The sequence below is a fragment of the Oratosquilla oratoria genome, chromosome 3 (genome assembly GCF_046742065.1).
Source record: "Oratosquilla oratoria isolate Oo_2021 chromosome 3, ASM4674206v1, whole genome shotgun sequence".
In the NCBI taxonomy this organism is placed as follows: Eukaryota; Metazoa; Arthropoda; class Malacostraca; order Stomatopoda; family Squillidae; genus Oratosquilla; species Oratosquilla oratoria.
Genome location: NC_134779.1, coordinates 51694127 through 51721741, shown reverse-complemented (window position 1 = coordinate 51721741; position 27615 = coordinate 51694127). Strand labels below are relative to the sequence as shown.

The following is a 27615-nucleotide window of genomic DNA, read 5'->3' as shown; positions in this document are numbered from 1 at the left end:
TATCTATCTACCAAGGCCCCTTTCCCCTTACAAGAGAGGTAGAAAGCCAAGGCATGCAACCTCCCCACCCACTCCACTCCCATCTATCACCCATTTGTCAGAAGCAATGCAGCAAGAGAGCACATCCACATCTGAGCCAGCTGCTTCATTTACACAGAAAAACCTTTACAATACATCAAATTATTGTTTATACACAACCTCCCTTCACACCCGTCCCCCTGCCTTCTCCCTTCCATGCTCAACAGATATTTTCTTTATGCTCAAATTTCCTTTCATCCCATCCATCTTACTTTTACATTTAAACTTTTCCTTTCTGCCTCTCTTAAATTCCAAAGCTCCACCCAATAGTGTCGTAGGCACAATCATCCCTTTGTATAATCTCTTTGCATCCATTCCCTGATATCTAGTTCTTATTACAATTCTTATTACTCCCAAGAACATTTACCTCCTTTCATAACTGCCACAGACCCTTCTCTAACCCTGCCACGGGTACAATGTCATCAGCAAACAACTGGCTCACCTTACACTTCCATCCATTCTCTAGCCATCTCTAACCCCCCTGTCCATCATCTTTTCACTTACCTCCTCTACCACCCCATCCATGTACAAATTCAACAACCATGGCAACATAACCCTGGTGAAGCCCCCATCTCCACCTCAAACCATTCCCTCTCACCATACCCAGTCCTAATACAAGCTCTATTGCTAATACACAAACTTTTGACTGTCTATAATAGCTTTCCCCCAATGCCATATACCTACAGTACCTTCCTGTCTACCTGTCATAAGGTTTATCTAAACCCATGAAAGCCCAAAAAACATCCTTACCTTTTGCCAAAAACTTTCAGATCTGAAGCCAAATTGACTATCTGTCAGTGATACTGGCCTATGACCAGGATCCCTTGTTTGACAGCTTCACAGCTAAATAAATCTAAACACAAGCTGCTAGAAACCTTTGTAGTTTGCACCATACAACATCAACTTCAAAAAGACCTGAAGCTCCCCAGTTGCACCACTGCCAAGAAGCCCCTTCCCACTGATGCTATGAGAAAGAAATGCCTAATTTTGCTAAGAAATATAAAAACCTGAAACCACAGCTGTGGGAGAAGGTGATATGGTCTGATGAAAATATCTTTAAGGTCTTTGATAACCATCTTGCCAAGTGACCCTCTTCTGTCAGCCGATGCAACCCTGCCTACACTGTACCGACAGTATAACACCAACAATCAGTCATGGTGTAGGGATGATGGAGATCTTGCCTTCCCATTTTAGTTTGCACAGGTTTTTGCACAATAATGCAATGTGAATAGTTTTGTTTAAAAGACTGAACTCAGGGGGGGAGGGGATATGGCAACTGATTCCTAAGTTAAAAAATTCTACTTGTGCATCAGACAGGACTGCACTAGAGAAATTATAAAAACTGCCTACAGGCAGAATGAAAACTTGTCATCACCAAACACTTAGTCTCCTCACCCCCTGATTATGCGAAGCTGCCCAACAACTCTGTGAGAACGACAAGATCATCATTTGAAGAGCCAACAAAGCCCTTGTTTATGTTATCCTTGACTGTGACACATACTGGCCAAGTGTAGAGACACTGTACTTGATTTCTCCATGTGTGGATCACTTTCCTGAAACCCCACAATTCTAGCAGTCCAAGGAGAATTCCCTGATTCATGGTGCTAATGCAGTTGTTGGTGACCTCAAATTTGACCAAGAGACTGGAGACTGCCCCAAGTTCTTTTTAAGGTAATGTGAAATTGAATGTCGAGGATAGGGAGGGATTGGTGGCAGTAGTGGGAGACACTTACAAAATGACAGTGATGGGAGAGGAAAATGGAGAAATAAGAAAGGTGAGGTGCAAGAAGCTCTGAAATTTTTGAGTACAGGCAAGGCCACTTTAGTCTGGGCATTTAAATTATTTATTTGCTCAGGAGTGCTACTGTGTTAACTATGAATATTCATATTGTTACTTGCATTATGTCATATTCTACGGAATCCGCACTTTGTACAATTTGGATGTTTGTAATGGCCGCCTGCGAGACCTTTCCCATGGCGGCACACATGCCGATATATAATGATTTCCTTTGTATGCCTATGTATATCCCTCAAGACGAATCCTGGAATAAACCCTGTTCTATGATGAGTCCAGCATTTACTTTCTACTAAAAAAGAACAACTTGTATGATAGGCCTTGGACAATGTCTAAGATCAATATGGTTTATGAATACTGCTATATATACAGGAACTGAGTTTAGCATTTTGTCCTATATTGGTCATACAAAATGTAGCCTCAGCAGACTTCTGTCACTTCATCTAGTATTACATGGCATGCTAAAGAGAAAAAGCGTTACTAGAACACACATGAATGGTTGAATACCTGCATATATATATATATATATACATATACACGCAGGTTGTGATGAACTTACGACATATGGGACTTACAAATGATTGACTTTACAACCATCATTCCTAGCCACGAGTACTTCGTGTCTGGCAGTGTGAGTATTGTCCAGCTGGCAGCTGGGTGTATGACAGTTTTCACCCCAGCTCCTAGCAGCACTAGCATTCCCACACTCATACACCCAAGCTCAGTGTTAACAAGTTGCTCATCAGTACAGCATACTTCCTTTGTGTCCATTTGGGTCTTGTGTCTTAATTTTTTCTTGACCCCCGACCCCAAGATGTCTACCAAGAGGATATTGTCTTTGTTAACTCCTGAACCTCCCAAGAGGGAAAGAAAGGCCATTGATCTCAACACAAAAATTATGGTGATTAAGCAGTACAAAGGAGGATAGAAAGTCAATGTGATCTGAAGCTATCACATTCTACTGTGTCTAGAATTCTGAAGGGTAAAGAAAGGATTTGTGAAGCCGTGAAAGGTTCTGCATCCATGCAATCAACAGTTATAATGACGACACAGACTAGGATGATGTAATACTAATTCACAAAGGCAGTAAAAGACACTTTGAATTAAAGACAGGGATCACTGACCAGTGCAATAGTAAAATCATGTGAAAGATTGATGGACCAAATATTTTGAAGAAATTAACACTCTAGAAGTCTGTTTGGCTTCAGATCTGGAAGGTCATGTATGTTAAACTTGTTAAGGTTTTACCTGGGAGTGATTGATGTATTGCACAAACGGGGTGGGTGGGCTGAGTGTACCTTGACCTAGAAAAGGCTTTTGACAAAGTACCTTACAACCAACTTATGTTGAAACTGGAGCATATTGGAGGACTAAGAGACAAACTACTCAAATGGATGAAAGATTTTTTGAAGGGAAGATACATGAGGATGATACTAACGGATAAGATGTCACGACGGAGAGGAGTACCCGGTGGAGTTCCACAAGGTTCAGTGCTTGCACCAATGTTTCTATGTCAGTGACATGGAAGGTACAAGCTATGCCAACAAGTTTGCAGATGATGCAAAATCATGAAAAGAGTGAAAAACAAGGGTTGTAGATTATTGCAAAAAGATCTAGACACTATTTTTGCATGGAGCCAAGAATAGGGGAAAAAAAAAAATAGCAATGCAAAAGACCATCATTAAACTATTCCTTAGAAAGTGAATCCATTACAAAAGCAAAGGAGGAGAATGATTTGCGAATGGTGATAAAAGACAACTTGTCACCTGACATATATCAGCAAGATTGTAAGAGAGACATACAGACTGATACAGAAAATTAAAGTGGTTTTTCATATAGAGTAGCTTTTCCCCATATAGGATGGGGATATGAAGGAAAAAACTCATTGAAACCCTGATCCATCCAAGACTAGTACATGTGTCAGTGGTACAGTTCCCACACAGAGTGAATGATATAAGCAAGATTGAGAGAATACAAAGGACAGCAACCAAACTGGTTTCCAACCTTAGAGATAGACCATATGTGGAGAGACTAAAAAGACTGACTGCCAATTTTGAGAAGTCAAAAGAAAAAAAATTATGATTGCTGTTTTCAGGTCACTAAAGACTACATTCTTGGCAGAAGAGATATCTTGATTAAGGATAGGAGGGCTTTAAGAGATCATAAGAACAAATTAAGAAAGACTATGTGTCTAAAAGATGTGAAGAAATATGATTTTCCATATAGATGCATAAATACTTGGAACAGCTTAGAAATTTATATAGTCCTAGTTAGAAAAATATATGAATTCAAATCTAAATATAATTGGAAAGCACGTATAGATTAAGTTGGAATTGTACCTGAATTTCAGGTTTTGTATGATAAACTGGAGAGTTGATGGGACCCAATGAGTGACTTTGTGGATCAAAGATTTTTTAAAGGGAAGATACATGAGGACAGTAGTAAAAGATAAGATGTCAAGGTGGATAGTGGTAACCACTGGAGTTTCACAAGGTTCTGTGCTTGCATCAATAATATTTCTTATTTTTGTCAATTAATGGCCCAATGAAAGGTACAAGCTATGCCATCATATTTCCAAATGGTACAAATATCATTAGAAAAGTGAAAAATAAGGAAGACTTAAGCTATTGCAAAAAGATCTAGACACTATTTTCACATAGAACCAAGAATGGAAAATTAATTTCAATACCAAAAAATGCAAAGTTCTGAAGCATATTAGGGGCAAATGTAAAATGGGATACAAGTATGACATTTTCTAAAAGAATTAGATTTTTGGTAATAAGTAAAGAGAGTGAGGGAGTGAGTCAGGTACAGTAGAAAAGGTAAAGGGTGTAGATGAACAGACGTCAATGGAAGTAAAGTTGGTAAAGGGAAGACAGGAGAGCATTTCAGGGCATTTTTGAATGTGAAAGAGGTTTGGGAGGGATTAATTATTGCAGTGGGAAATGCTAAGAATGGGATAAAATGACAGGAGGGTGTGGAGAGGTTAATGAGATGGACAAAGGAAGTAACTGGAAGAAAATAGGGCGAGTTTAATAAAGGTAGAGGATGCATGAATAGTCATATATCTTTTTTTAAGCAAGGAAGACATGCAATAAGTTTTTAGCCAAAGGTAATGATGTCTTGGATTTTTATTTATCTAAAGCTTATGAAAGGGTCAACACTGTCGGAGGTGTTGCAGATATATAAGAGAGAACATTTTTAAGGGCAGTCAACATTTCTTTATAAGAATACTGGAACTTGTGATAGGGTTGGAAATGATGAGGAAGTCCATTGCATGGTTGGAAAAACTGCCAATTTATGGCCAAACATAGACTATGGAACTTTCCACAGCATGGACAGCTGGAGCCTCTATTTCAAAATACTGACCTCACCCATATAATTTCATATGGCATTTAAGTATTCCCACATTCCCAAAGATTACAGGGGGAAGCAAAAACAGGATTGGTTTAACAAAAACTGTGATATTAAAAAAAAGGCCAGGGATGCAGCTTGGGGAAAATGGAGAAAGAAAAGAAGCAATAAAAGAAGTTTACAAACAAGCTAGGAATTACTATACCAGAATTCACAGGGAGTAACAAAGCAATTTTGAAAGAAGTCTAGTAGAAAAATGCAAAGATGAACCAAAACTGTTTTACACGTTCATAAATGGTAAATTGAGACGGAAGAAGTCACCAAGTTAATAGTAGATGGTGAGGTCTTTGAGGAGGCCTCAGCTCAAGCAGAAATAATGACAGAAGGATTCCAATCGGTCTTCACAAAAGATTGCAACTTTTGGAGAAAATAGAGGAAAGCAAAAAACCAGGTTCAGCAAATATAAATGTAGAGGTGAAGGAAGTGCTCAATCTCCTGGGATCATTGAAAATGACAAAAGTCTCATGACCTGATAAAATCTCAAACTGGATACTTAAGAAATGTAGGGAACAACTAGCAGACAAGATCCACAGTCTTATTACATGTTCACTGAAAGAATGCAATGTGCCACTTGACTGGAAAAGGACAAATATGATGCCAATTCACAAAGGAAACACCACTAAATTATAGGCCAGTATCACTAACCAGCACAATAGTGAAATTATGTGAAAGGATTGTGAAAGATTGATGGACCAAATATCTTGAAAAGATGAACATTCTGACAGTCAGTCAGTTTGGCTTCAGATCTGGAAGGTGTGTTGAATCTTTTAAGCTTTTACTCAAGAGTGATTGATGTGCTGCAAGAAAGAGAGGGGTAGGTGGACTGCATGTACCTGGACCTAGAGAAGGGATTTGATAAAGTACCTCACAGCTGACTTATGTGGAAACTGGAGCATGTTGGAGGACCGAGAGGCAAACTATTAAAATGGATTAAAGATTTTTTTAAGGTAAGATACATGAGGACAGTAGTATAGGGCAAGATGTCAAGCTAGAGAGCCATAACTAGGGGAGTACCACAGGGTTCAGTGCTTGCACCAATAATATTTCTTGTCTAGGTTAATGACATAATGGAAGGGACAAGATATGCCAACATATTAGGCTGAGGGCAGATGCTGGGATACTTCAGCAGAATCTTAATACTCATAAATTATATGCATGGTTAGTGAAATGGCAAATGGACTTCAACATCTCAAAGTGCAGTGTATTATACTTAGGATTACATAACACAGAAAATAGGTACAACTTAGATAATGCCATATTAAAGAAAACAATGTGAAAACAACACAGGAGTTTTAGTGAGTCCTGACCTCAAATCCAGGAAATAGTGCATTTGTGACAGGAATAGAGCTAACAGGGCATTAGGATTTATTGCTAAGATGGCTATAAACAAAAGTGCAGAAGTAATTGTTCCACTATCTGGTCATAGAACCATTCTTGACTATGTGGTAAATTTTTGGTCTCTGTCCTATAGAATGGATATTAATTCACTAGAATCAATAGAGGAGAATGACCAAATTTATATAAAGGCTTACAAATTTACCACATGAAGATAGGCTTAGACACCTTAACTTACATTTTTTGGGAAGATGAAGATTGTGGAGTGGTCTAATGGAGGTATTCAAATTGTTTAAGAGCTTTAACAAGGGTCATGCAGGCAAGGTCATCATATTAAGATAGCAGGGTAGGCCTCAGAGTAATGTATTTAAATTGGGCAAATTTAGGTTTAATAAGGAAATAGGCAAGAAATAGTTTACAAACAGAGAGGAATATAATAACCATGTAGTGAGTGCTGAAACAATCGGCTCTTTTAAGATATTAGAAAACTTTATGATAGGGATGAAAGGTGGTAAGGGACATGGAACTGCCTACTGTAGACCTTATGGTCTCTTGCAGTTTCCTCAATTCTTATGTTCTTATGTAATGCTATGCTTGGGCACTTCCTAGGTTATCCTATTATGATTTTTCTATGCATTCCCCCATACTATTACCCTTTAGATACTGTACAATGTAGAGTTAGTGAAACACTTTTGTATTCTACTTAACTCAGTTCAATTTCAATGCAATCTGTCCCTTCCTTGGTACACAATGAATTACAGCATGGGATCACACAAGTAAAGTAAGGGTCTAAAAGACAACCTATCATTTGATTGTATGTCTATAATAACATTTATCTAAATGTCTTTCAGCAATATACTCCTTTTACAATCTATTTTCACCTTTGTGAAGTTGTAAATTATAAAATTACAAAATCAGGGAGAACCCAAATTTTCTGTTCTTTTCAGACCTCTGTGGGAAGATTCTACTGGCCAGCCAGATACTATCAATGTCAGCAGCAAGACCCTGGCTGTTTTAGTGAAGACCCTTAATGAGTCCAAGAAGTCTGCAGTGTATGCAGATAAACTTCTTCACCTGAGGGACATATATGGCTGCCACTATGTTGGGACAGTACAAGTGAACAACATTGATAATCCCCCTATGATGTCTGTGAAGGAGATGGACATAAAGGCACTACCCCGTGGAACCATGGACTACTGTTTGTCCAATGGAACACTTGTTGCCTGATGGAAAAGCAAAAAGGTAGTCACTATCCTCTCCTCTGATGCCAGCATTGAACCCAAGTCTTCCATGCCCTGGTATGACTGGCAGGCCAAGGTGATATAACAAGATGTCATAAAGGTGTACAACAGGAGGATGAGAGAGACTGACAAAAGCAACATGCTGACCCACCTCTACAACATGCTTATGAAATCCTGGAGATGGTACATGAAGCTGTTTAGCTTTGCTGTTGACATCTGCATTTGCAATGCATGGGTCATGTACAAGTGGGACTGTGAAGTCCTCTGGGAAAAAACAAAGCCTCTGAAAAACTTCCTCCTGGACATCTCCCACTTCATGAGGGGCACCATGCACACTGCCAATACCTTTACCAAAGAAAGGCCAAAAGACAACCCTTCAGTCTCCCAGTGAACATCAGAACATGTCCAACCAGCACATGCCATTTGTCACCATGTTGGCAGACCTGCAAATACTGCAGCAAGAAGGGGGACAGTCTCAATGGAAGTGCGTTACTTGCCACATCGCCCTGTGCCTGTCAGACATGAGGAACTGCTTCACAGCCTTCCACCAAGTGACATCACCAGTTCTCAAGTAGTGGATGTGCTGCAATTGCCATGTTTGCCTATGTTATGTTTCCTACACTTAATAGTGAATAAACTTAAATCTATTGATTGTATTGATTTAAGTTACAAGCATCTATGACCAAATAAAGCTTAGGTTCATACCCAAATGGACCAAACATCCCACATGAGTATTTCAGAGTTGTTGAATGTGAGGAAGATTAAGGAGGGATTGCGACTGGGAGGAGCTAGGAAGCTGACTATAATGGGAGAAGAAATTGACAGGTTTATAGGTAAAGACGAGGTACAAGGGGCATTGAAAACAATGAAAGCATACAAGACACATGCATTGGATGGTCATCATACAAAGTGTCTGAAAAAGGGAGGAACGGTCATTATGGAGTTGCTAGTGAGATTGTTTAATGTGTGCGTATGGGAGGGGAGTATGCCAGATGACTGGAGGAGTGCTTGTGTAGTTCTGCTTTACAAAGGAAAAGAAGACTAAAGTGAATGTAGTAGTTTTAAAGGGATCAGTTTGTCAAGTATAGTTGGAAAGGCATATGGGAGGGTGTTAAATGAGAGGACAAGAAGAAAATAGGAAGTAATTGGTGAAGAAAAGTGGGAGTTAAGGAAAGGTTAGAGGATGCATGGATAAAAAATTTACAGTTAAGGTAGATGTGAGAAGTTTATGGCAAAGGTAAGGATATTTTTTTTTACCTTTATGGATTTAGGGAGGGCTTAAGAAGGTAGGCAGGTATGCATTGTGGGAGGTATTCCAAACATATGGGGTGGGGGGAAAGCTGTCAAGGGCAGTCAAAAGCTTTTATATGAGTAGTAGAGCTTGTGTTAAGGATGGAAATGGTGAGAGCAAGTGGTTTGAGGTGAAGGTGGGATTGCACCATGGGTGTATTATGTCACCATGGTTGTTCAATGTGTTCATACATGGGGTGGTATGGGATGTAGGTGCAAGGGTGATGGGCACAAGATTGGAGATGGTTACAGAGACTGGAGGTAAGTGGAAAATGACCCAGTTATTGTTTGCTGATGACAGTGTGGTTGTGGCTGGTATGTTTGGGAATAGAGTTTGGGAAGGTATGCAACAAGATGTTGAAAGTAAATGTGGGTAAAAGAGATGTGCAAGAGGTGAGGGTGGCAGCAAGCTGTAGATAAGTCATAAAGGACAAAGGTTAAAGGAAGTGGCGAGTTTCAAATATTTAGGGTCACATGTAGCAGGGAATGGAGGAGTAGGGGTGGAGGTAAATTGTAGAGTGAGGGAAGCAAGTGAATGTCTTGGAGGATAAAAATTGTGATAAGAAATAGGAATTTGAGGATGGATGTGAAGAGAAGACTGTACCAAGGGGGACTGCTTATGAAACAGTGTTTGAGAAGTATGGTGGGTGTTACAAAGGTGAATATAGAGAGAAATGAGGATGTGAAGAGAGCAGGGGTGGAATGGAAGCTGGAAGACAGTAAATGAAAGAACACTGGTATGGTTTTGGCACATGGAAAGAAGAAATACTAGCAAAATGAATGTGGAAGTCAGAGGTGGATGGTGTGAACCTGAAGGGTAGACCAAGAATGAGATGGATGGATGTGATGAAGAGGACTTTGAGTAAATGGGGAATATCTGTTGAGTAGGGAAGGGAGAAGGCACGAGATAGGTGTGAAAAGAAAATGAGTGAGAATGGAAAATAAATTGATGAAGCTCAAAGGGATTTCTTCTTGTCTTCTCTATTATCACATGAATGGAGCAGGAGGGAGGGTTGCCTTGTAAATGAAGCAGCTAGCCCTGCTCTAGATCTGCTGTGTCTTACAGCATTGTATCTAAACCAGGCAGGGGTCAGGGATGTCTCTTTATCCACAAGGAGCTACGATATTACTTCCCACTTGTAACAATCAATATTACATGGAATTAGTAGTAATATCTATACAGATCATACTTGACTTCTTGTGTATGCAGGTAGGGGAAATATTGCATAAGACAAGAAGTCTATGCTGTTCATGTTTAGAGTGAAATCTTTCAAGATGACTGGAGTGCAGCTTCTGTTTGTGCAGGGGGAGTGGACAGATGCTTGCAGTGGACTGAAGTGATTCTGAGGTCCTGATGCTGTCCCATTTCAAACTGTGATGAAATGAACTGCAACATTCTGAAACTTCTCACAGGAGTAGATGTTTGTGGGGCACATGATCAGAGAATCAGGATCAGGAATATCTAGGTCAGACTTTTTGCAGGATCTCTTTTTGTTGGAGAAGAAAAGCTTGTAAAAACCAGATAGTTGTGTATAAAAGGGGCTACTACCATTGAGCATGCTTGAAGTTCTTTATCGCAGTTTCCATTCTTTTTTCATGATGGATCCCCTGGGAAAACTCACACCAGTTATATTTCTGGACTTCTTGGATCATTTGTCTGCTGAATGTTCACAGCAAGCTCAGAAAACTGGTTTGTTGATTGGTCCATATCTGGTGTTGTGATGATCAATACACTCATGGCTTTGACTACACTAAGGAATCCTTTAAAGTGACTTGTAATGCCTTTTGTGGCTATCTGTGACAACTTCACTGTTTTCATTCTTGCTTGTTGACTCCCTTGTCTAGTATCTCGACTTTGTTCCAGTTAGGAAGGTGGCCATGTCTTCTGACATGAATAATCTGTCTTGTAGTGTCCAAGGTAGTTCTTATGTTTATGCATCTGTATGGAAAACTGTATTTCTTCAGATCCTTTAGACATGTGGTCTTTCTTAATTTGTTCTCATGACCTCACAAAGCCATCTCATTCTTAACCAAGAGATCTCTTCTGCCAATGCAATCTATCCCTTTTAGTGACCTGACTACTGTAATCATATCACCTCTCTCTCTTTGATCTTTTAAATTTGGCAAACCCAATCTCTTTCCTCATATGGTTTATGCATTGGGTTCTTCTATACATACATACATATACCAAGGCTCTTTCCCCCTTACAAGGGAGGTAGCCAAAAAGAAAAAGACCCAGGGTTCTTCCAGGGAATAGTTTAATTTCCTATTCTTGGATCCTTGCAAAAAGTGTATAAATCTTTTTGCAATGGTCTGCAGTCATCCTCGTTTTTCACTCTTCTTCTGAATTGTGCATCTTCTGCAAACATGTACGTGTATTTACCTAATTGTTGTATATAGGAAAGGAACACCAGTCGTTGGGTCCTGCCTCCTACTCTCCCATTTATTTTCATACCTAGCCTCAAATTCGTGTACTGTTCCAATTTAATCTATATCATTGATTTCTAATTCTCATATTTAGATTTGAATTCATGTATTGTTTGAGCTTAAACTATACCACCTTTTAGGCTATTCCAAGTATTTCTCCATCTATATGGAAAATATTTTTTCACATCTTTTAGACATGTGGTCTATCTTAATTTGTTCCTATGACCTCCTAAAGCCCCCTCCTCCTTAATCAAAACAACTTTTCTATCAATGCAATCTATCCTCTTTAGTGACCTGAATACTGTAATCATATCACCTCTTTATCTTCTATCTTTCAAGGTTGGTAGACCCATTGCTTTTAGTCTTTCCTTGTACAGTTCATCTGCCAGGCTAGAGACCAGTCTGGTTGCTCTCCTTTGTATTATTTCGATCTTGCTTATATCATTCACTCTGTGTGGGGATCATCTCTCCCACAATCCTGCTATGTCTATCAGGGGACAGGTGGTCTTTTCTTAGCTCCCAAATCTTTCTCCTCTTTTTGTATTGTAATGGGCTCTCTTCCCAAGGAATAGTTTAAAGATGGTCTCTTGCTGCTATTGCCCATTTCCAGTACCTTGAATTTTTTTGGTATTGAACTTTATTTCCCATTCTTGGCTTCATGCAAAATAGTGTCTGGATCTTTTGCCAATAGTCTGCTGTCCTCATTTTTCACCCTTTTTTCATGATTTTTGGATCATCTGCAAATATGTTTGTATAGCTTGTTGCACCTTCCATCATGTCATTGACATAGAAAAGAAACATTATTGGTGCAAGCAGTGAACCTTGTGGAACTCCACTTATTACAGCAGTGAACCTTGTGGAACTCCACTTATTACAGCAGTGAACCTTGTGGAACTCCACTTATTACAGCAGTGAACCTTGTGGAACTCCACTTATTACAGCAGTGAACCTTGTGGAACTCCACTTATTACAGCAGTGAACCTTGTGGAACTCCACTTATTACAGCAGTGAACCTTGTGGAACTCCACTTATTACAGCAGTGAACCTTGTGGAACTCCACTTATTACTGCTCTCCATCTTGACATCTTATCCTTTACTACTGTCCTCATGCACTACGTGTGTGCGTATGAGTGTGATTCACCATGGTCTTGGATCATGTATTGGACTCATGATCAACAGCTATTTCCCTCCCAAGAGAGTTCAGAGCTCATATAGGACTGATCTATGGGCAATGCTGTGACCTTACATGTACACAGCCACACCCAACTCCCTGCCCACAAGAGTTGGGGTAACGACTCACAGCACAGCAATACTGAAATTATTTCAGCCCTGGGCGGGATTTGAACCCGGACTGCCATAGCGGTGGCCGGAAACTCTAACCACTGCACCTTTGAATTGTGTGTGTGCATTTACCTAATTGTAGTATACAAGAAAGGTGCAATGCATGTTGGGTTCTGTTTCCTATTTAATTTTCTAACATATTTATACTCAAATTCATATTTAGATTTGAACTCGTGTCTTATTTGAGCTTGGGCTATATCACCTTCTAAGCTATATGGAAATCTGTATTTCTTCACATCCTTGGTCTTAATTTACTTTCATGATCTCTTAAAGCCCTCCCATCTTTAATCAAAAGATCTCTTCTATCAATGCAATCTATCCCCTTTAGTGACCTGAACATTGTAATCATGTCACCTCTTTCTCTTTGATCTTTCAAGGTTGGTAGACCCACTGCTTTTAGTCTCTCCTCATATGGTTTATCTGCCAGGCTGGGGACGAATTTGGTTGCTGCCCTTTGCATTCTCTCAATCTTACTTATATCCTTCACTCTGTGTGGGGACCATACTACTGACACATATTCCAGTCTAGGATGTATCAGGGTTTCAACAAGTTTTTTTCGCCATCTCTTCATCCATATAATGGAACGCCACTTTAATCTTCTGCAGTAGTCCATGTTTCTCTCACAATCATGCTAATATGTCTGTCAGGTGATAGGTTGTCTTTAATCAACACTCCCAAGGAATAGTTTAAGGATGGCTTTTTGCCGCTATTGTCCGTTTCCAGTACTTTGCATTTTTTTTGCATTGAACTTAATTTCCCATTCTTGGCTCCATGCAAAAATAGTACCTAGATCTTTATGCAATATTCTACCTTCACAGTTCTCATGATTTTTGCATCATCTGCAAACATGTTGGCATAGCTTCTTGCTCCTTCCATTATGTCATTAACTTAGACATACATGTGTGTACACACATGCGCCTCTGCTCAGAAAGCCTAAATAGATTGTGGCATAAAAAAGAGGTACTGTACAAAGGGGTATTCTTAACCAATAGTAGCCTAGTGGCTGGTAACAGTCCTCTGAACCTTCCACAGATTTCTCTGGGAAGGAACTCTAGACTATTATCTATGACATGTGAAGTTGATTGAGAGTAAGATCTTGGGCCTAATCTGGAGACTGAGCAGCTTGTCAGGGCTGCACTTCCTGATGGAGGTGCAGGGGTTGACAAGTTTAGAAAATGGGCATCTTCACTGTCCATCTAGAAGGATCACCACTTTCAGGTAACCGCCATTGGTCCCTGGGTATTTTAAAATGTCTTTAAACTCTGAAAAATGTACAATCTATTTCCCATTACAAAATACTTTACTTCAAAAGGCACATTAACCTTATAACCCCAATGTAATATTTACCATGTTTTTTTTCTTCCAAGCATTAGGTGTACTCATCTATCCTTAATTAGGCAACCAAGTGCTCAAATACCAACAATATTCGATGTAAACTTTTTACTTTTTTCCTTGGAGATAGAAGTTCCACACACGGCTTATACTCTGCCTACTTATATTCACCATTCAACCTGTGTTGCTAAATCAATACACTACATAGCTCTGGCTTTAAATTCAGTTTGCCTTGATGTATACCAGTTACTTGCCATTAGCTCTGACCTTTTACCTTGTGGCGTCACTCACATTTGGTTACCTGGCATACCTGTTCCTTTGTATTTATTATCTATTACGGAAAGAGAGAATACCCACCCACCTGATGGTCATCCACAACGACATCTTGTTCCATCTTCCCTCCATCACTCGCCTGCAACGACAAGGGGAGGTCACTAGCGAGGGGCAAAGGGGCAAATGGGCTGGGTGTAAGTGGGCAGCAGAGGCTAGGGGCAGCACAGGGTCAAGGTTGGGGAATGTAGTAGAACATGTGGGAATGAGGCCAAAAAGTGGAATGTGTGCAGACAAGAGAGGATTTTGAAGCATTAGAGGTAATAGGATGGAAGAGCACAAAGCCTAATGGGAGAGGGGTGGAATTAGCAAAAGCGTAAAATATAGTAGCATATGGGGTGGATGGAAGAGCACTAGTTATGACAACTGTGTCATCTGCAGTGGTGCAAAGGTTCCTGTACAGATGTGGAAACACTGTTGAACACCTAAAAGGTGCAAGCTATTGTACAGGAAACTGATATTATGAAAAGGCCAATGAGAAGTCCTGTGTGGTTGGCCAGGGGAGGAAAGCAAGCCAAAATGGGCACAAGAACGTGGCCTTTGAGGAGAAACGAATAAAATGCTTATGACAAGGGTAACGTACACTGATCGCAACATCTAAGGTAAATGGGTACAAGGTTGTGAACGGCTGTGCAAGTCTGATGACGGGAGGTTTAGGCCGGGAGATGGGGATGGATCAGAGGTAATAGGGATTTTGGTTGACTAAGATGGTGAAGTAATAGGCATGTTGTGGTCTTGAGGAGGTTTGTTGTAACTGGAAACTGAAGAATATTTTCCAAAGGGAAATATTTGTGGACTGATTGGAAGAAACAGGACAAGATTTCTGGGACCTGACCTACCTTATGTTTGGATACAGACATCTGAAGACATGGCATACATGGGGGAGCGAGATGTTGTGTTGACTACATACATGGAGAAGTACATGGCTTGACGATTTGTACATTGGAGGAAATAAATTTCTTGTATAATACAGAATAGTAAGTGTGTCATGATCAGGGCAAGTCTCGGGTGTTTCTGTTGGCAAAAATGATACTCCAAACCCTAAATTCTGATAGAGTTCGATAGGAAAGTGTGATGGGAGTCGAAAAGACATACCAGAGTAAGAATGGCATCAGATGCAAACGCAAGATTGAAGAGTAGAAAAAAAGATTGGGTGGGTCTAGACAAATGGAGTAGTTTCGACTTCACTATGGTAATATCCCCTCAGCCTAATAAAACAGTCCGGTGTTGGTATCAAATAAAGTACATCACTGTACCTAAAGGTTGGCTTAATCTCTTCACAAAAATCTCGTCCTCCAGCTGAATAAAGCAGTTTGTGGTTACTCAGAATACAATTACGTTACTGTGACCCTCCTGTTGCTACCCTTGATGATAATGATGGAGGCATGGATAACAGCAATGGTGTGACGTTTGATGAGAAGGGGGGGGGTAGCCAATGTGTGAAAAGGACATGAAAAATACAGATGTATTAGGATGATATGGAGTCGATTGATCAGGACAAAACTAACCAGGAAGGTTCCCTTCCTTTTAGGCATGAGGGTCATCTGATCATTTGACTTTCAATGATTCAAGTAAGCAATGAAAGGACCAGAAAAAACTAACACAAATCACAAAATAAAAGTTAATGTAGAAAAAGGAAATAGTAAAGAAAAAATGTGTGGTTGATTATTTAGATGCTTACTAACTGCCATTTTGAACTTTCATATCCAATAGTCAAGTCACATCCAATTAGAGCCATCTGCCGTCAGTAATAGAGACAAATTGTGTTTCGGCTTAGTAAACACCATTTGCGGTCGAAGCCTTTATTGACCAACGATTAACTTTTCTTAGAGAGATTATATATATATATATATATATATATATATATATATATATATATACACACACACCATATATATAAAAAGCAAAATATTGTGCAATCAATAAAGACTTCGTCCTCAGTGTTTATTCTGCCAAAAATGTCAGCAACTGTCATCTTCCAACACAAATCATGTTTCAGTAACAAAGTCATGGCGATTTTAACCAGCATCAAGCAACACAGACTGGAGATAATGTTGTGGTAAATATCAGATGAATTTATTCAGCCTCATGAAGGTTGGACCTTAAAAGGAAACGTCAGCTGACTAAGAATGAAATCATGTCTGGGTCTGATTCTACCTGAGGACTACTGACCACCTGTCGGTTGACAGTAAAAACAAAACCTATACAGTTTACAACGGCCTTCAAGTATAAAAATTATGATTTGACAAATTCATTGATAAACATTCGAGAAGGTTACAGTTTTCAACCTGTGGTGTTTGAAATCAGTCTTTAACTTACGATGACGTAGGTCCTTGCCATTTCTAGTCACGACGTCCGTTATGTACCAGAGCTGTGTTGACTGTGACAACTGTTACTGTGGACCAAGTGCTCAAATACCAACAATATTCGATGTCTCAAAAGGCCTAGGGTAAATATTGACTTTTTAAGTAAATTCTCAAAAGTTCAATCCCCGATTTATTAAACCAATATTTATTGCATAACAGGAGATCTAACTAGAAAATAAAAAAAGGAGGGGAGTTAAATCGTGTCTTCTTTAAATTTACGATTGTTGCGGTTCGAAGCTTCAGGAAATGCTCCCGATTCGTATGATGTAAACAACACATTGAAAGTTTCCCAAACGAAAAGTTAGGCGCTAATAAAGATTCCCAATAATAAGGATGACGCCTATTTTAAATAGGTAACAATTACCACACAAACATTAACTAGAACTGACGACCACAAAAAAAATAAATAAAATAAAATAAATAAATAAATAAATAAATAAAATAAAATAAAATAATAATGTTTGGGTATTTCTTAGCTCATGATATTAAACTGAACTTCGGGATTCTCGCTACATCAAACACAGACCCAACTGTGAATCGGAGGAAAATAAAATCTTGACGACGGCCTCAACACTCACTTTAAATTCGTTTTAAACAAAACTCCAGTACTACCGTTCGGCAAACGACACGAGAAAGCCACCATCGGCTGTGGAGCAAGCTCGAGTCTCGATTGTTTCGAGACCTCTTTCTGTACGTGGTCTCGAACCAACAGAGATCCGGTTCCCCCCCCACCCCCCCTCGGTAGATTCGAGACCTTTGGCGGCTGACACGACAGTTGATACAGTGCCGTTGCGGTTGGGGGCGACCTGTCTCTTTCTTTGTTGTCAGTAATAATTAACTACAGAATCAATTGTAACCTAACTCCAACTCCCACGCTGATCAATTAAGGTTCGAAGTGCTCCGCCGTCACTCGGGTCATGTTTTTTTTCGGCATGGGAAGATCAATGGTTAGGTTAGGTTATCACCACCATTAATACTCCCAAACCGTAAACTGAGTAATAATAATAATAATAAAAAAAACGTTATCATGACCTGAGTGACGGCGTGCGCCTGAGCATTAATTGTGGTGATAGTAACTTAACAATTGTGTTTAAAAAGTGCCCTGAGTGACGGCGGAGCGCTTCGGACCTTTACCTATGTGTGTGTGTGTGTGTGGGGGGGGGGGTTCTATAGTTGATCCTGACAACATTTTTATTCCAGGCACATAGCATTTCCAGCCCGTCTTGTTTGTTCTTCAATGCTCTACTACGTTGCCCGGAGCCCGTGTGTAAGGATCACGGTGAAAAGGCAATGTTTACGTTACGTGTCTGTGAAACAGATTATCTGTTGTCAAAAAAAAAAAAAAAAAAAAAAAAAAAAAAAAAAAAAAAAAAAAAAAAAAAAAAAAAAAAAAAAAAAAAAAAAAAGGAGAGAGAGAGACTGGAAAATCGCACGTCATTATCTTCTCTGAGAAATAAAGTGCACCGAGGAAATTCTTCGCAACATTCTGCTCCATTGGGTCGAGCTAGAAGGCTCTGAGCGACCTTAGGCACTCGAAACACGAGACTGACACCATTCGTACTCAACCCTCATGCAATGCTGCCGCTATGTGGATCACGTACGTCTCCTGCGATAACTGATGTGCTACACGGCGTGAAACTCGTATTTGGAGGAAGGCGAAGAGTTAACAATGCTCTGCGGTACGCAAGAGAATGGGTCTAGTGCAGTGGTCCCCAACCGCTGTGCCGCGGCACCAAAGAGTGCCGTGAGGTCAACCCAGGGTGTGCCGCCATAATTCAGGACAAAAATTATTTTCGTATTACCGACTCTCTCTGTCATCCATTTTTGTTCATTAAACCAGCATCAGTGCAAAGATGAGTATTTTCATATCATCCAGGGACGAAATTCCGTTACACTAATGTTGAATCAACAAAATACTGACAAACTAGAATTTAGATTTTCTGATAAGGGTGCCACCGGGGACTTCTGAAAGGCTTGGCAAGGGTGCCTCGTGCAAGGAAAGGTTAGGAACCACTGGTCTAGACTCTAGACGGTCTACTCTGGTGGATTGGTAGTTAATCTTTGGGGGGTCTAGCTGGCCCTGCTCTTGTGGCGACGTAATCGTGCCTCTAATCACACTACAAAGATTTTTTTTTGTCTATTTCACATCCTTTCACATTCACCTCTAAATACTATTTTTCCTGACAAGCTAGCCAGTGGCATAGCCAGGGGGGGGGCTAAGGGGACTAGGACCCCCTCTTCCATGTTTAAACTACCACATGAGTTAACAGTGATAACCTAAGTATAATTTTCCTCTTTAATTCAAATCATATATTCTTATTCATACGGCTTCACTCACCTATTTCTATATATGCCACCTACTTATACAAAGAAAATGATACAATTGTATACCTAAAACATTCCCGCTACATATTTCCAGGTCTAGCCGTCTCCCCTACCTCAGGAAAATCCTGACCACATCACCGAAGCTGGCTTCAAGTCATTTGAGCGCCATCCTAGGGTAGTCTACACAGTAACACGATATTCCCAGACATAAAAGACAACAGGGGGTTCACTCCTCTATCCAAAGATGCTTAAAATGGAAGGAAAGGAACAAGAAAGGGGAATAAACATCTCGCCTGGTCTCTCAATTCGATAACAGGATGAAATCGACCATCAGAAAAAAATGCAAATCAGATTTTTTTTTTATATACAAGAATGGCCTTCATTGGCACACGGTACTCCCACCAGCTAAATAAAATAGGTTGGTGACAGCGACAGGCATACCGAGGAGCCCGTTTGTGTTCGATTTTTTCACAGGGTGCTCCTAGCGATGAACAGAAAACGTCTTTGAAACAGGAGGGCCGATCACCCTATGGTTCAGGGCCGTGAACTCTTTGCCCTAACAATAACACATCCCCAACCCCCGTCCATGCTGTGATATGAAAAGGCAGGTCTTTAAAAAGGTTACTGTAAGGTTGGTTCAAAACACGAAACTACACGTACACAAAACTACTTACAATCCAACGTCCTTACTAAACTTCCTACTGGAAAGGAAGAGGGGGGGGAAAAGACGACGTTTAAGATTTGTAAAAGTAGTATTGTGCAAGACGCGTCCTTTACTCACATGTCCGTCCTCTCGTTTCACCTTCTTGGTCTCCGGTTCCGGCGATCGGGCTCGGTACTTGTCTCCTGCTCCTGGAGATATAGAACTCCGCTGTGGAAGAGAAGAGGCGAGAAACAGTGATCAGGTTGGGAAGGCAAAAATTCAATCTATTAATAAAGAGGGAGGGTGGAGGGGTGTGGAGTGCATTCAGGGATGGAATGGGTGGGAATGATTTTATGCCTTTTCCTTTTTGGCTACCTCCCTTGTAAGGGGGAAAAAGCCTTGGTATATGTATGTATGTATTAATAAAGAATACCTTAACCGATTCCTTTCATCCCAAAACTGGATTAACACTGAGAGTGAGCTCAAGGCTGTACTTGAAGGGGGCGAACGGAAATCATTTCAAATGGAGACTTGGTATAAAAAATGCAAATGATTGCGCCATAAGAGGACAGGGGAGTGGTGAGGGGAAAAAAAAAATATCCAGATATCTTTGAGGACGAATAATGGAAAGTAGTGGTATTTTTTCGTTGAGAGTCAATACGGGGAACCCAGTGGGAACGCGAGACGAAGCGGACCCGTGTTCCCAAGGGAGGGGTGGTGGTGGCGGTGTGTGTGGGTAAGGGGGGGGTGAGAGATAAGCGATGGGGTATGAGGGGGGGGAGGCAGGTAAGGGAAGAGTGCAAGGGTAGAAAAAAAAAAAAAAAAAGTGGGAACAGGGGTATGGTTGTGATTGAGAAGGCCACAACAAATATAAAATGACCACAAGTAGTTTCAAAGAAAGGGGATAACAACGTGGCAAAGCCAGAGCGCATTTGAAAGTGGAACAATGGGAGACGGGTGAAGAAGGCGTAAATGAGTGTGGATCGGGGTGGGTGTTGGGCGGTTAGCGACTGGGGATGTCACGGGTAAAGGAAAGGCGAGACAGACGATAAGAAAAGGAACAGAAAAAAAAAAAAGTTGGGAACAGGGAAGGTCAAAGAATTGGAAGACGGAAGAGGTCCGTGAATGGACAACAAGAAAGAGCGGTGCTGCAGACTGAGCAAAGGCGACGACCCGACGAGTCTAGCATGCAAAAGATTTCTACTAAAATTTATTGTTACTACACATACAGTGCGTTTGGTGAAGCCAAACTGCCGCGGAGAGCTCAGCTGGTTGCAGGGCAGGATGGGGGCAAGATCAACATGCAAGAGCTACAAGGCATGGAGTCCAACAAGGACAACTGGGAGTCGTGTGTATGTTGCCGGTTAGTCGGTCGGTTTAGATTAACTATGGATGGGATTTGGAGTCGGAGGTCGGAAACTGGAATCCACGATTCGCGAATAGGTTGGTACGAAGTACAGCTACAATTATCAAGAATATGAGTCTTCTGATTCTCAACACAGAAAGTGATAAAGTTGGTCATCCGAGATAACAAACTACATTCAAAGAGTTGATCACGCCTTGGACAAGCCTCAGAAGTTTAAAAAATAGTTTCTATTAAATGAATATTGGGTGTAGCTTGGGGGGAAAGTTACCGTGTAACTAACATATAGAGTAACTTGCTGCATGGCGATCGTATAAAAATACGCTTGGTAAAAGGAAAGATCGTCATGTAATGACGTCCGTTCTAGCCGAACAAACGTCCGTTCTAGCCGAACAAATCTGAGGATGTAGTTACATGTAAACTTTGCGCAAATGATTGAGGTCAATCAGCGGAATCCGCTGCTAAACAAAGGCATATCCCGAATTCTTCCTGTAATAAGTTGCACGAATGCGCCATGCCACTTTCCTGCCAACTTGTCCATTTCGTCTCTCCGCCCTTCTATCTGGTATAGCTTTCCCACCATCGCCATCTTGTGGCACCAAGTCACAAACACGCTTGTTCCACCTGCCATCGCCCTTTCTGGCCACCTTCTCTGCCCATTTCCATTTCCGCTCCTTTATCAGATCCAATTTTATGTCTACGCCCTTACCCAACTTGCCTTCTTCCTGCCTTTCAGTGTTATTCGCAGTATTTTCTCCTCTACTTTCTGTACACTCCTTAACTTTGAACGTTGTATCCATCGCCTTCGTAAAATTCCAAGTTTAAAATCCGTAGTCCATATCTGGGATTATACAGATTGTAAATTTTGCGTTTCAGATATACACGTTATGGTGTTCCTATACAAGGCATTTCCTCATCAATTGTAATACTTTCTTTACATCATATTTACTCAGTTTTAACATTATACATACACACACACTTCAAGATTCTTGCCAAACTACTATACAGTACTCTCAAACTTAACATCATGAACATCACTCTTACTCATCACCAAGGCTACTCTCCCTATTATGATCAACATATTTTCTAAAAAGTCTTCTGCTCCTGAAACGAGAATTAATGCCATCCGCAAAATTCGGGTGATTAAAATACATCTCATTTATGTTCATACTTTTCTGACTAAACTCTAAGCCATAAATACATTGGTGAATCGATATCGCCTTGCCGTACGCCTTTCTCGATCTTTTTCTTTTCTATAGTCCAATTACAGCATAAATCTTCTTCAGAACCCTTACAATATGTCCGTTTGCACCCTGTTTGCGTAGTGAGTTTAGTATTGCTCTGTTCTACCAAGCCTTCCCGTAATTTACTTGTAAGAGGCTAGTAGATAAGTTGGTAGAAACAGGGGTAGATAGCGAGGGTTGCATTTTTATGGGTTCAGTTTTATACACACAACCGAAGGCGAGGAGTTGCATAAGTTCGCTATCAGCGCTATATTTATACACAATGGCCAGGGGCCTGATATCCATTGCTAAGAACTTGTAAACTAAGTGAGATATGCAAAGATTCGAGATTGCTTAAGTAAACAATATTGCATATAGACTTGTAACAACGAATCTGATTGGAGAGATGGTGGAGAAAGTTGAATTGGTTCACGATTGTAAGATCACGACCTTTGGGGAGGATCTTATGTATAAAGCTAAAGATCATTGGACTAATGGAATCACTACGTCACTGCAAAGCTCACCTGGGACCTTGCTTGCGTTTTCTCTGGGGATTCCTTGAGAGTAACTCAGACCTAGTTATGGACCAAAAGGTCTCCTGTCGGCATGCTTCTCTTCTCCTTTGTAAAGCAAGTTGTAATAATTTGAAGAAAATCAAGAAAAATCGTCACAAGTATAATTTAACCTCGACTGAAGACTATAACTGAAGGAAAAGAACTTTAACAGTGGATGATTGGAGGCACAGGAGCTACCGACTAAAATTGTGATTGACTAACAAAACAGTGGGAACAAATTGGTGAAAGGTGGGAGAAAGTGAAAAGGAGGTTGAAATACCAAAACCTACAAAAGTTTATTTCGGATGTGGGACTACGATCAACTGATGAACCGGCAAAGACTGGTCCGGCTGCACAGAAATGCGTGCACGCGTGCGTGTTGCGCAAAAAGAAAGGACCCCCTGGTAAGGAAATGGTGGCAGTGTATGGATTCGCTCCCGTCACTGATGGTAGACTGGTGACGTGAAGCTTCTTGTGATGGGGAACTGGTACTATGATGAAAATGATCATGAAAATGGTCGAAATTCCTTGCTGGTTACGCCGGCGGCGTTCAAGGAAAAAGTAGGCTTCGTGTTACCTCTATTTATTGTTCTGTATAAACTGATCTGTGGCGCCTGGCTAGAGCAGCAGATACTACTTATCCAAGAAGTCCCAGGCTGGACGGGAACTCGATCGTACGAGGCCCCGCTCCGACAGGGGTCCATTCCTCCCGTGCATAGAATTCCATTTGGCGTTCGAGACCGCAAAATATATAGACGTAGCAAGGTGACACGTCAAAGTTGGTGTGGACCGGGCCGCGGCGGCGAGTTGGCGTGATGGAGGAGTGCGGAAGATGAGCGCGCCGCCACTAAGGAAAGGCTGCGCAGCAAATCTCTTGAAGGGTACTCGGGTGTAAAGAGCGCGGACAAGGAAAGGGGAATGCGGAGGACGAGAGAATGCGAGGGAAAACCGGCGGAATTGGCAGACGAGAAAACACAGCGGAGGGGGGACGTCGAGGAAGATGAAAGATAAACTTACCGATCAAGATGGGAGGATAGGGGAAGGTGAAGAGATGGACTGAGAGGGAAAGAGAGTGAAAGAGATGGGAGTAGGAAAGGAAGGAAAAAGACAAGGAGTAAGACACGGTGGATCAAGAAGAGGAGGAATAAGATGAGGGAGAGGAGGAAGAAGAGGAGCAACAATAGGAAAGCCTGAGGGTGGTAAAATAAAGATGAGCACGATAATGATGAAAAGTGGAGGACGAGGATGAGGATGAGGAAGTGAGAGGAAAAGGAGAAAGGAAGAAGATGGGTGGGGCAGGGAGGTGAAAGAAATAAAGAAGGAAGAGGAAGATGAGGACGATGGAGAAGAGGAAGATGGAGAGGAGGAAGGGGAAAGAGGAAGAGAGGGTGAAGGAGGAGAAAGAAGAGATGGAATGGGGTAGGGGGTGTAGAGGGTGGTAGAGTAAGAGCATGGGGGAAAGTAGGAGAGAGAGGGGGGGGGGAGCAGGAACAGAAGCCGGAGGAAGGAATGGGGGGCGGGGGTAGGGAGAGGCGGGGGAAGAGCAGGAGGAAAACCAGGAGGAAAGGGAAGAGGACGAAGGTGAGGATGAAGGTAAGGGTGAAGAGGAAGAGGACAAGGAGGAGGACGACGCCGAGGAGGAGGAAGAGATACAAGTGAAAGGAGAGGAGGGAGAGGAGGAAGATGGAGATGAGGTGGGGCAGGAGGAGGAGGAAGAGAAGATGGAAGAGAATGGCGAGAAGAGATGAGAGACGAGAAGTAAGAGGAAGTGGAGGACGAAGAGGACTAGGGGGATGAAGAGGAGGATGAGGACGAAGATGAAGAGCGAGTCGGGGAGGAAGAGAAAGAAAAAAAGAAGGAGGAAGAGGAGGGAGAGGAAAAAATGATAGATGAAAGAGGGAGAAGAGGAAGGAGATGAGGGAGAGGGAGATGAGGAACAGGAAGAAAAGGAAGGAGAAGGAGGAGGAAGAGAATTAGAATGATAAGAAGAATAGGACGAGAAGTAGGAGGTGGAGGAGGAGCAGGAGGAAAGGGTGGAGGAGGAGCAGGCGGAAGGCCAAAGGGAGGATGAGGATGAGGATGAGCATGATGGTGAGGAGGAAGGAGATGAAGAAGAGGAGGAAGAGAAAGAAAAAGAAGAGGAGGGGGAGAGAGGTAAAAAAAAAAAGGGATATGAGGAAGGAGAGGAAGATGAGGTAAGAGTGTGAGAAGGAGGAGGAGGAAAAGGAGAACGAAGAGGAGGAGGATGGGGTAGAGGAGGAATAGGTGGAAAGGCAGGAAGATGGGGAGGGGGAGGGAGGAGGAGAAGGACCAGGGTAGGAAGATGAAGATGAACATGATAAGGAGGGAGAGGAGAAAAAATGAGGAGGAAGAAGAAAAAGGGAAAGAGGAACATGAGAAAATGGAAGTGGCGGAGGAGATTGTGAAGGATGAAAGAGGAGAAGGATGAGGAAGGAATGTGGAACGACGAGGAGGAGAAGACGGAGAAGGAGGGCAGAAGAAACAATAGGAACAAGTACAAGAGGAGTTGCATCAAGAAGGCGAGTGCGTACACTAATAGGATGAATAGGAAAGAAAAGCAACATGAGGAATAAGTGGATGTCGAGTTATGGGGCGTCTTTGCATATTCAGTACTCCTAATTAGTCTCTGATCCCTTGAAACTGTTTCCAAAAGAGACCAACATTCTGTAAACTCTCGGAAGAAAAAGCAATTTCACAAACACACGAATTACAAATAAACAAGTAACTAAGAAAATAAATCCATGGAAAAACACGGTTCCGAGACCTCGAGAAACATAATTAAAATGGAAATGCAAAATGAAAATAAAGAAACGCATGCCTACGAACCAGAAGCAAGGCGATTTAAGGCGGTCCCTAGGCAGCAATCCCCCAAAATATGCGAACGTCAGCGAAGGAAGGACAACAGTGGAGTGCACGAAGAAATTACCTTCCTTCTTCCTGGCAAATAACACTTTTAAAGAATAATACGAACTGTCTGCCGAACGAAAAAAAAAAAATCATTCCCAAAAAGAGATTACATGAGGCTATAAAAACCACGAACGCTTAAAGGGCTACGAGAAAGGGGGATGAGAGTGCGAAATTACTTATGAATACAGGGCGCGGCTTACGAGGGGTAGAGATATGTTTTTTGATGATACGACCATGTGAACCAAAAGCCCGAGTACATGGGCAATACAGCAGCAACCATAAGGAACACACGGGCAATACAGCAGCAACCATGAGGAACACACGGGCAATACAGCAGCAACCATGAGGAACACACGGGCAATACAGCCGCAACCAGGAGGAACACTTATAAACTGGGGCGGAAGGTAGCTGATGAACGCCATGAGCATTCTCGCGAGACGGGAGCAACTTGTGAGATAACGTTCAATTTTATGAAGGCGAAAGGGGGAAATCTCCTCTTTCGCCGTCTTCCCTCTCCCCGCCTTGTGCTGCTGGATCCTTCCGACACTCGGCAAGAACTTTATGAGGTGCACGGAATGTACAACGCCCTTGGGACGAACGAACGCCGAGCGGCGTGGATGAGGGAGGGGGAAAAAGAGGGGAAACTGGAGGTATGTGCCAGTGGGGGGGGGGGTAGTACGTGGAGGGAGGGAGGGAGGGGTGATGGGAAAAAGTCAGTTACGGAGAGCTGGGGGATGATAAAAAAAAAACATACGAAAGGAAGAAACAAGTGGAAGAATTTGGGGGTGATTAAAACATGTAAAAGGAACAAGTAAGACGGAGGAGAATGCAGAAGAAAGATGACGCCGTGGTCCACTGATGAGGACAAGGGCAAAAGGCAATAGCGTTGGTTGGCGAAGAGGAGGAGGAAGAAGAAGAGGAGGAGGAGGAGGAGGAGGAGGAGGAGGAGAAGCACCGCAAGGATGGCGTGAAAGAAAACGGGGCAGACTCCAGTGGAAATGTGAGGACGAAAAAGCAAGGCAAAGAAGTTCACAAGGAAAAGGAGCCATGACGATGAAGGAGAGACGTGGAAAAATACGAGGCGGGGAGTTAAGGAGGAAGACAAGGTGGAGGAGGAAGACGAGGATGAGGAGCGAAGAGTTAAAACAAAAAAAGAGGTGGAGGTAAGAGGAGTAGGAGGAGTGGCAGGAGGAGGGAAAAAGAAAGAGAAAAGCGAAAGTAAAATACGGAGGTAGCGGTTAGTCGGTTTGGGCTTTCCACAAGATTCCTTTCAAAGCTGCACAATTTGTAGGACCCTCGAGTCCTCCGCCACCACTGCTACCACCACCACCACCACCACCACCACCACCACAACCGCCACCTCACTCCACACGAGCACAAGATGTGGGAGCGGAGCGTGGTGAACCTGCGATGTTGGTGGTGGTGGTTGTTGCGTTGTGCGGTGACCTTATGGTTGGTGTGCGGTAATGTAGTGGAGGGACAGAGGTCGCGGTTGTGGTGACGACCGGGCTGAAGGTGTTGCCGACATTGATGATGACATAGATTGCAGTGGCGGTGGTGGTGATGGTGATACGGCCCAGAACTGACACCATGAGGCTGTGACCAAAGCAGCCACTCTACGTCCTCAGAC

General features: G+C 41.9%; 1 protein-coding gene across 4 annotated transcripts in view; it reads right to left on the bottom strand.

The window, feature by feature from the left end:
* Positions 1-27615, bottom strand: part of LOC143022366 (transducin-like enhancer protein 4) — a 67723-nt gene that overhangs the window by 30167 nt on the left and 9941 nt on the right. Inside the window, exons 2-3 of one of the 4 annotated variants that reach the window (XM_076180545.1) lie at positions 20056-20145; positions 14615-14665 (exon numbers count right to left, since the gene is read on the bottom strand). In XM_076180545.1, coding sequence (XP_076036660.1) covers positions 14615-14647 — 33 coding nt within the window. In that variant the 5' untranslated portion in view covers positions 14648-14665; positions 20056-20145. Of the gene's footprint in view, positions 1-14610; positions 14666-16902; positions 16985-20055; positions 20146-27615 lie in introns of those variants that run through there. The other 3 variants (XM_076180531.1, XM_076180523.1, XM_076180539.1) reach the window with 3 other exon arrangements.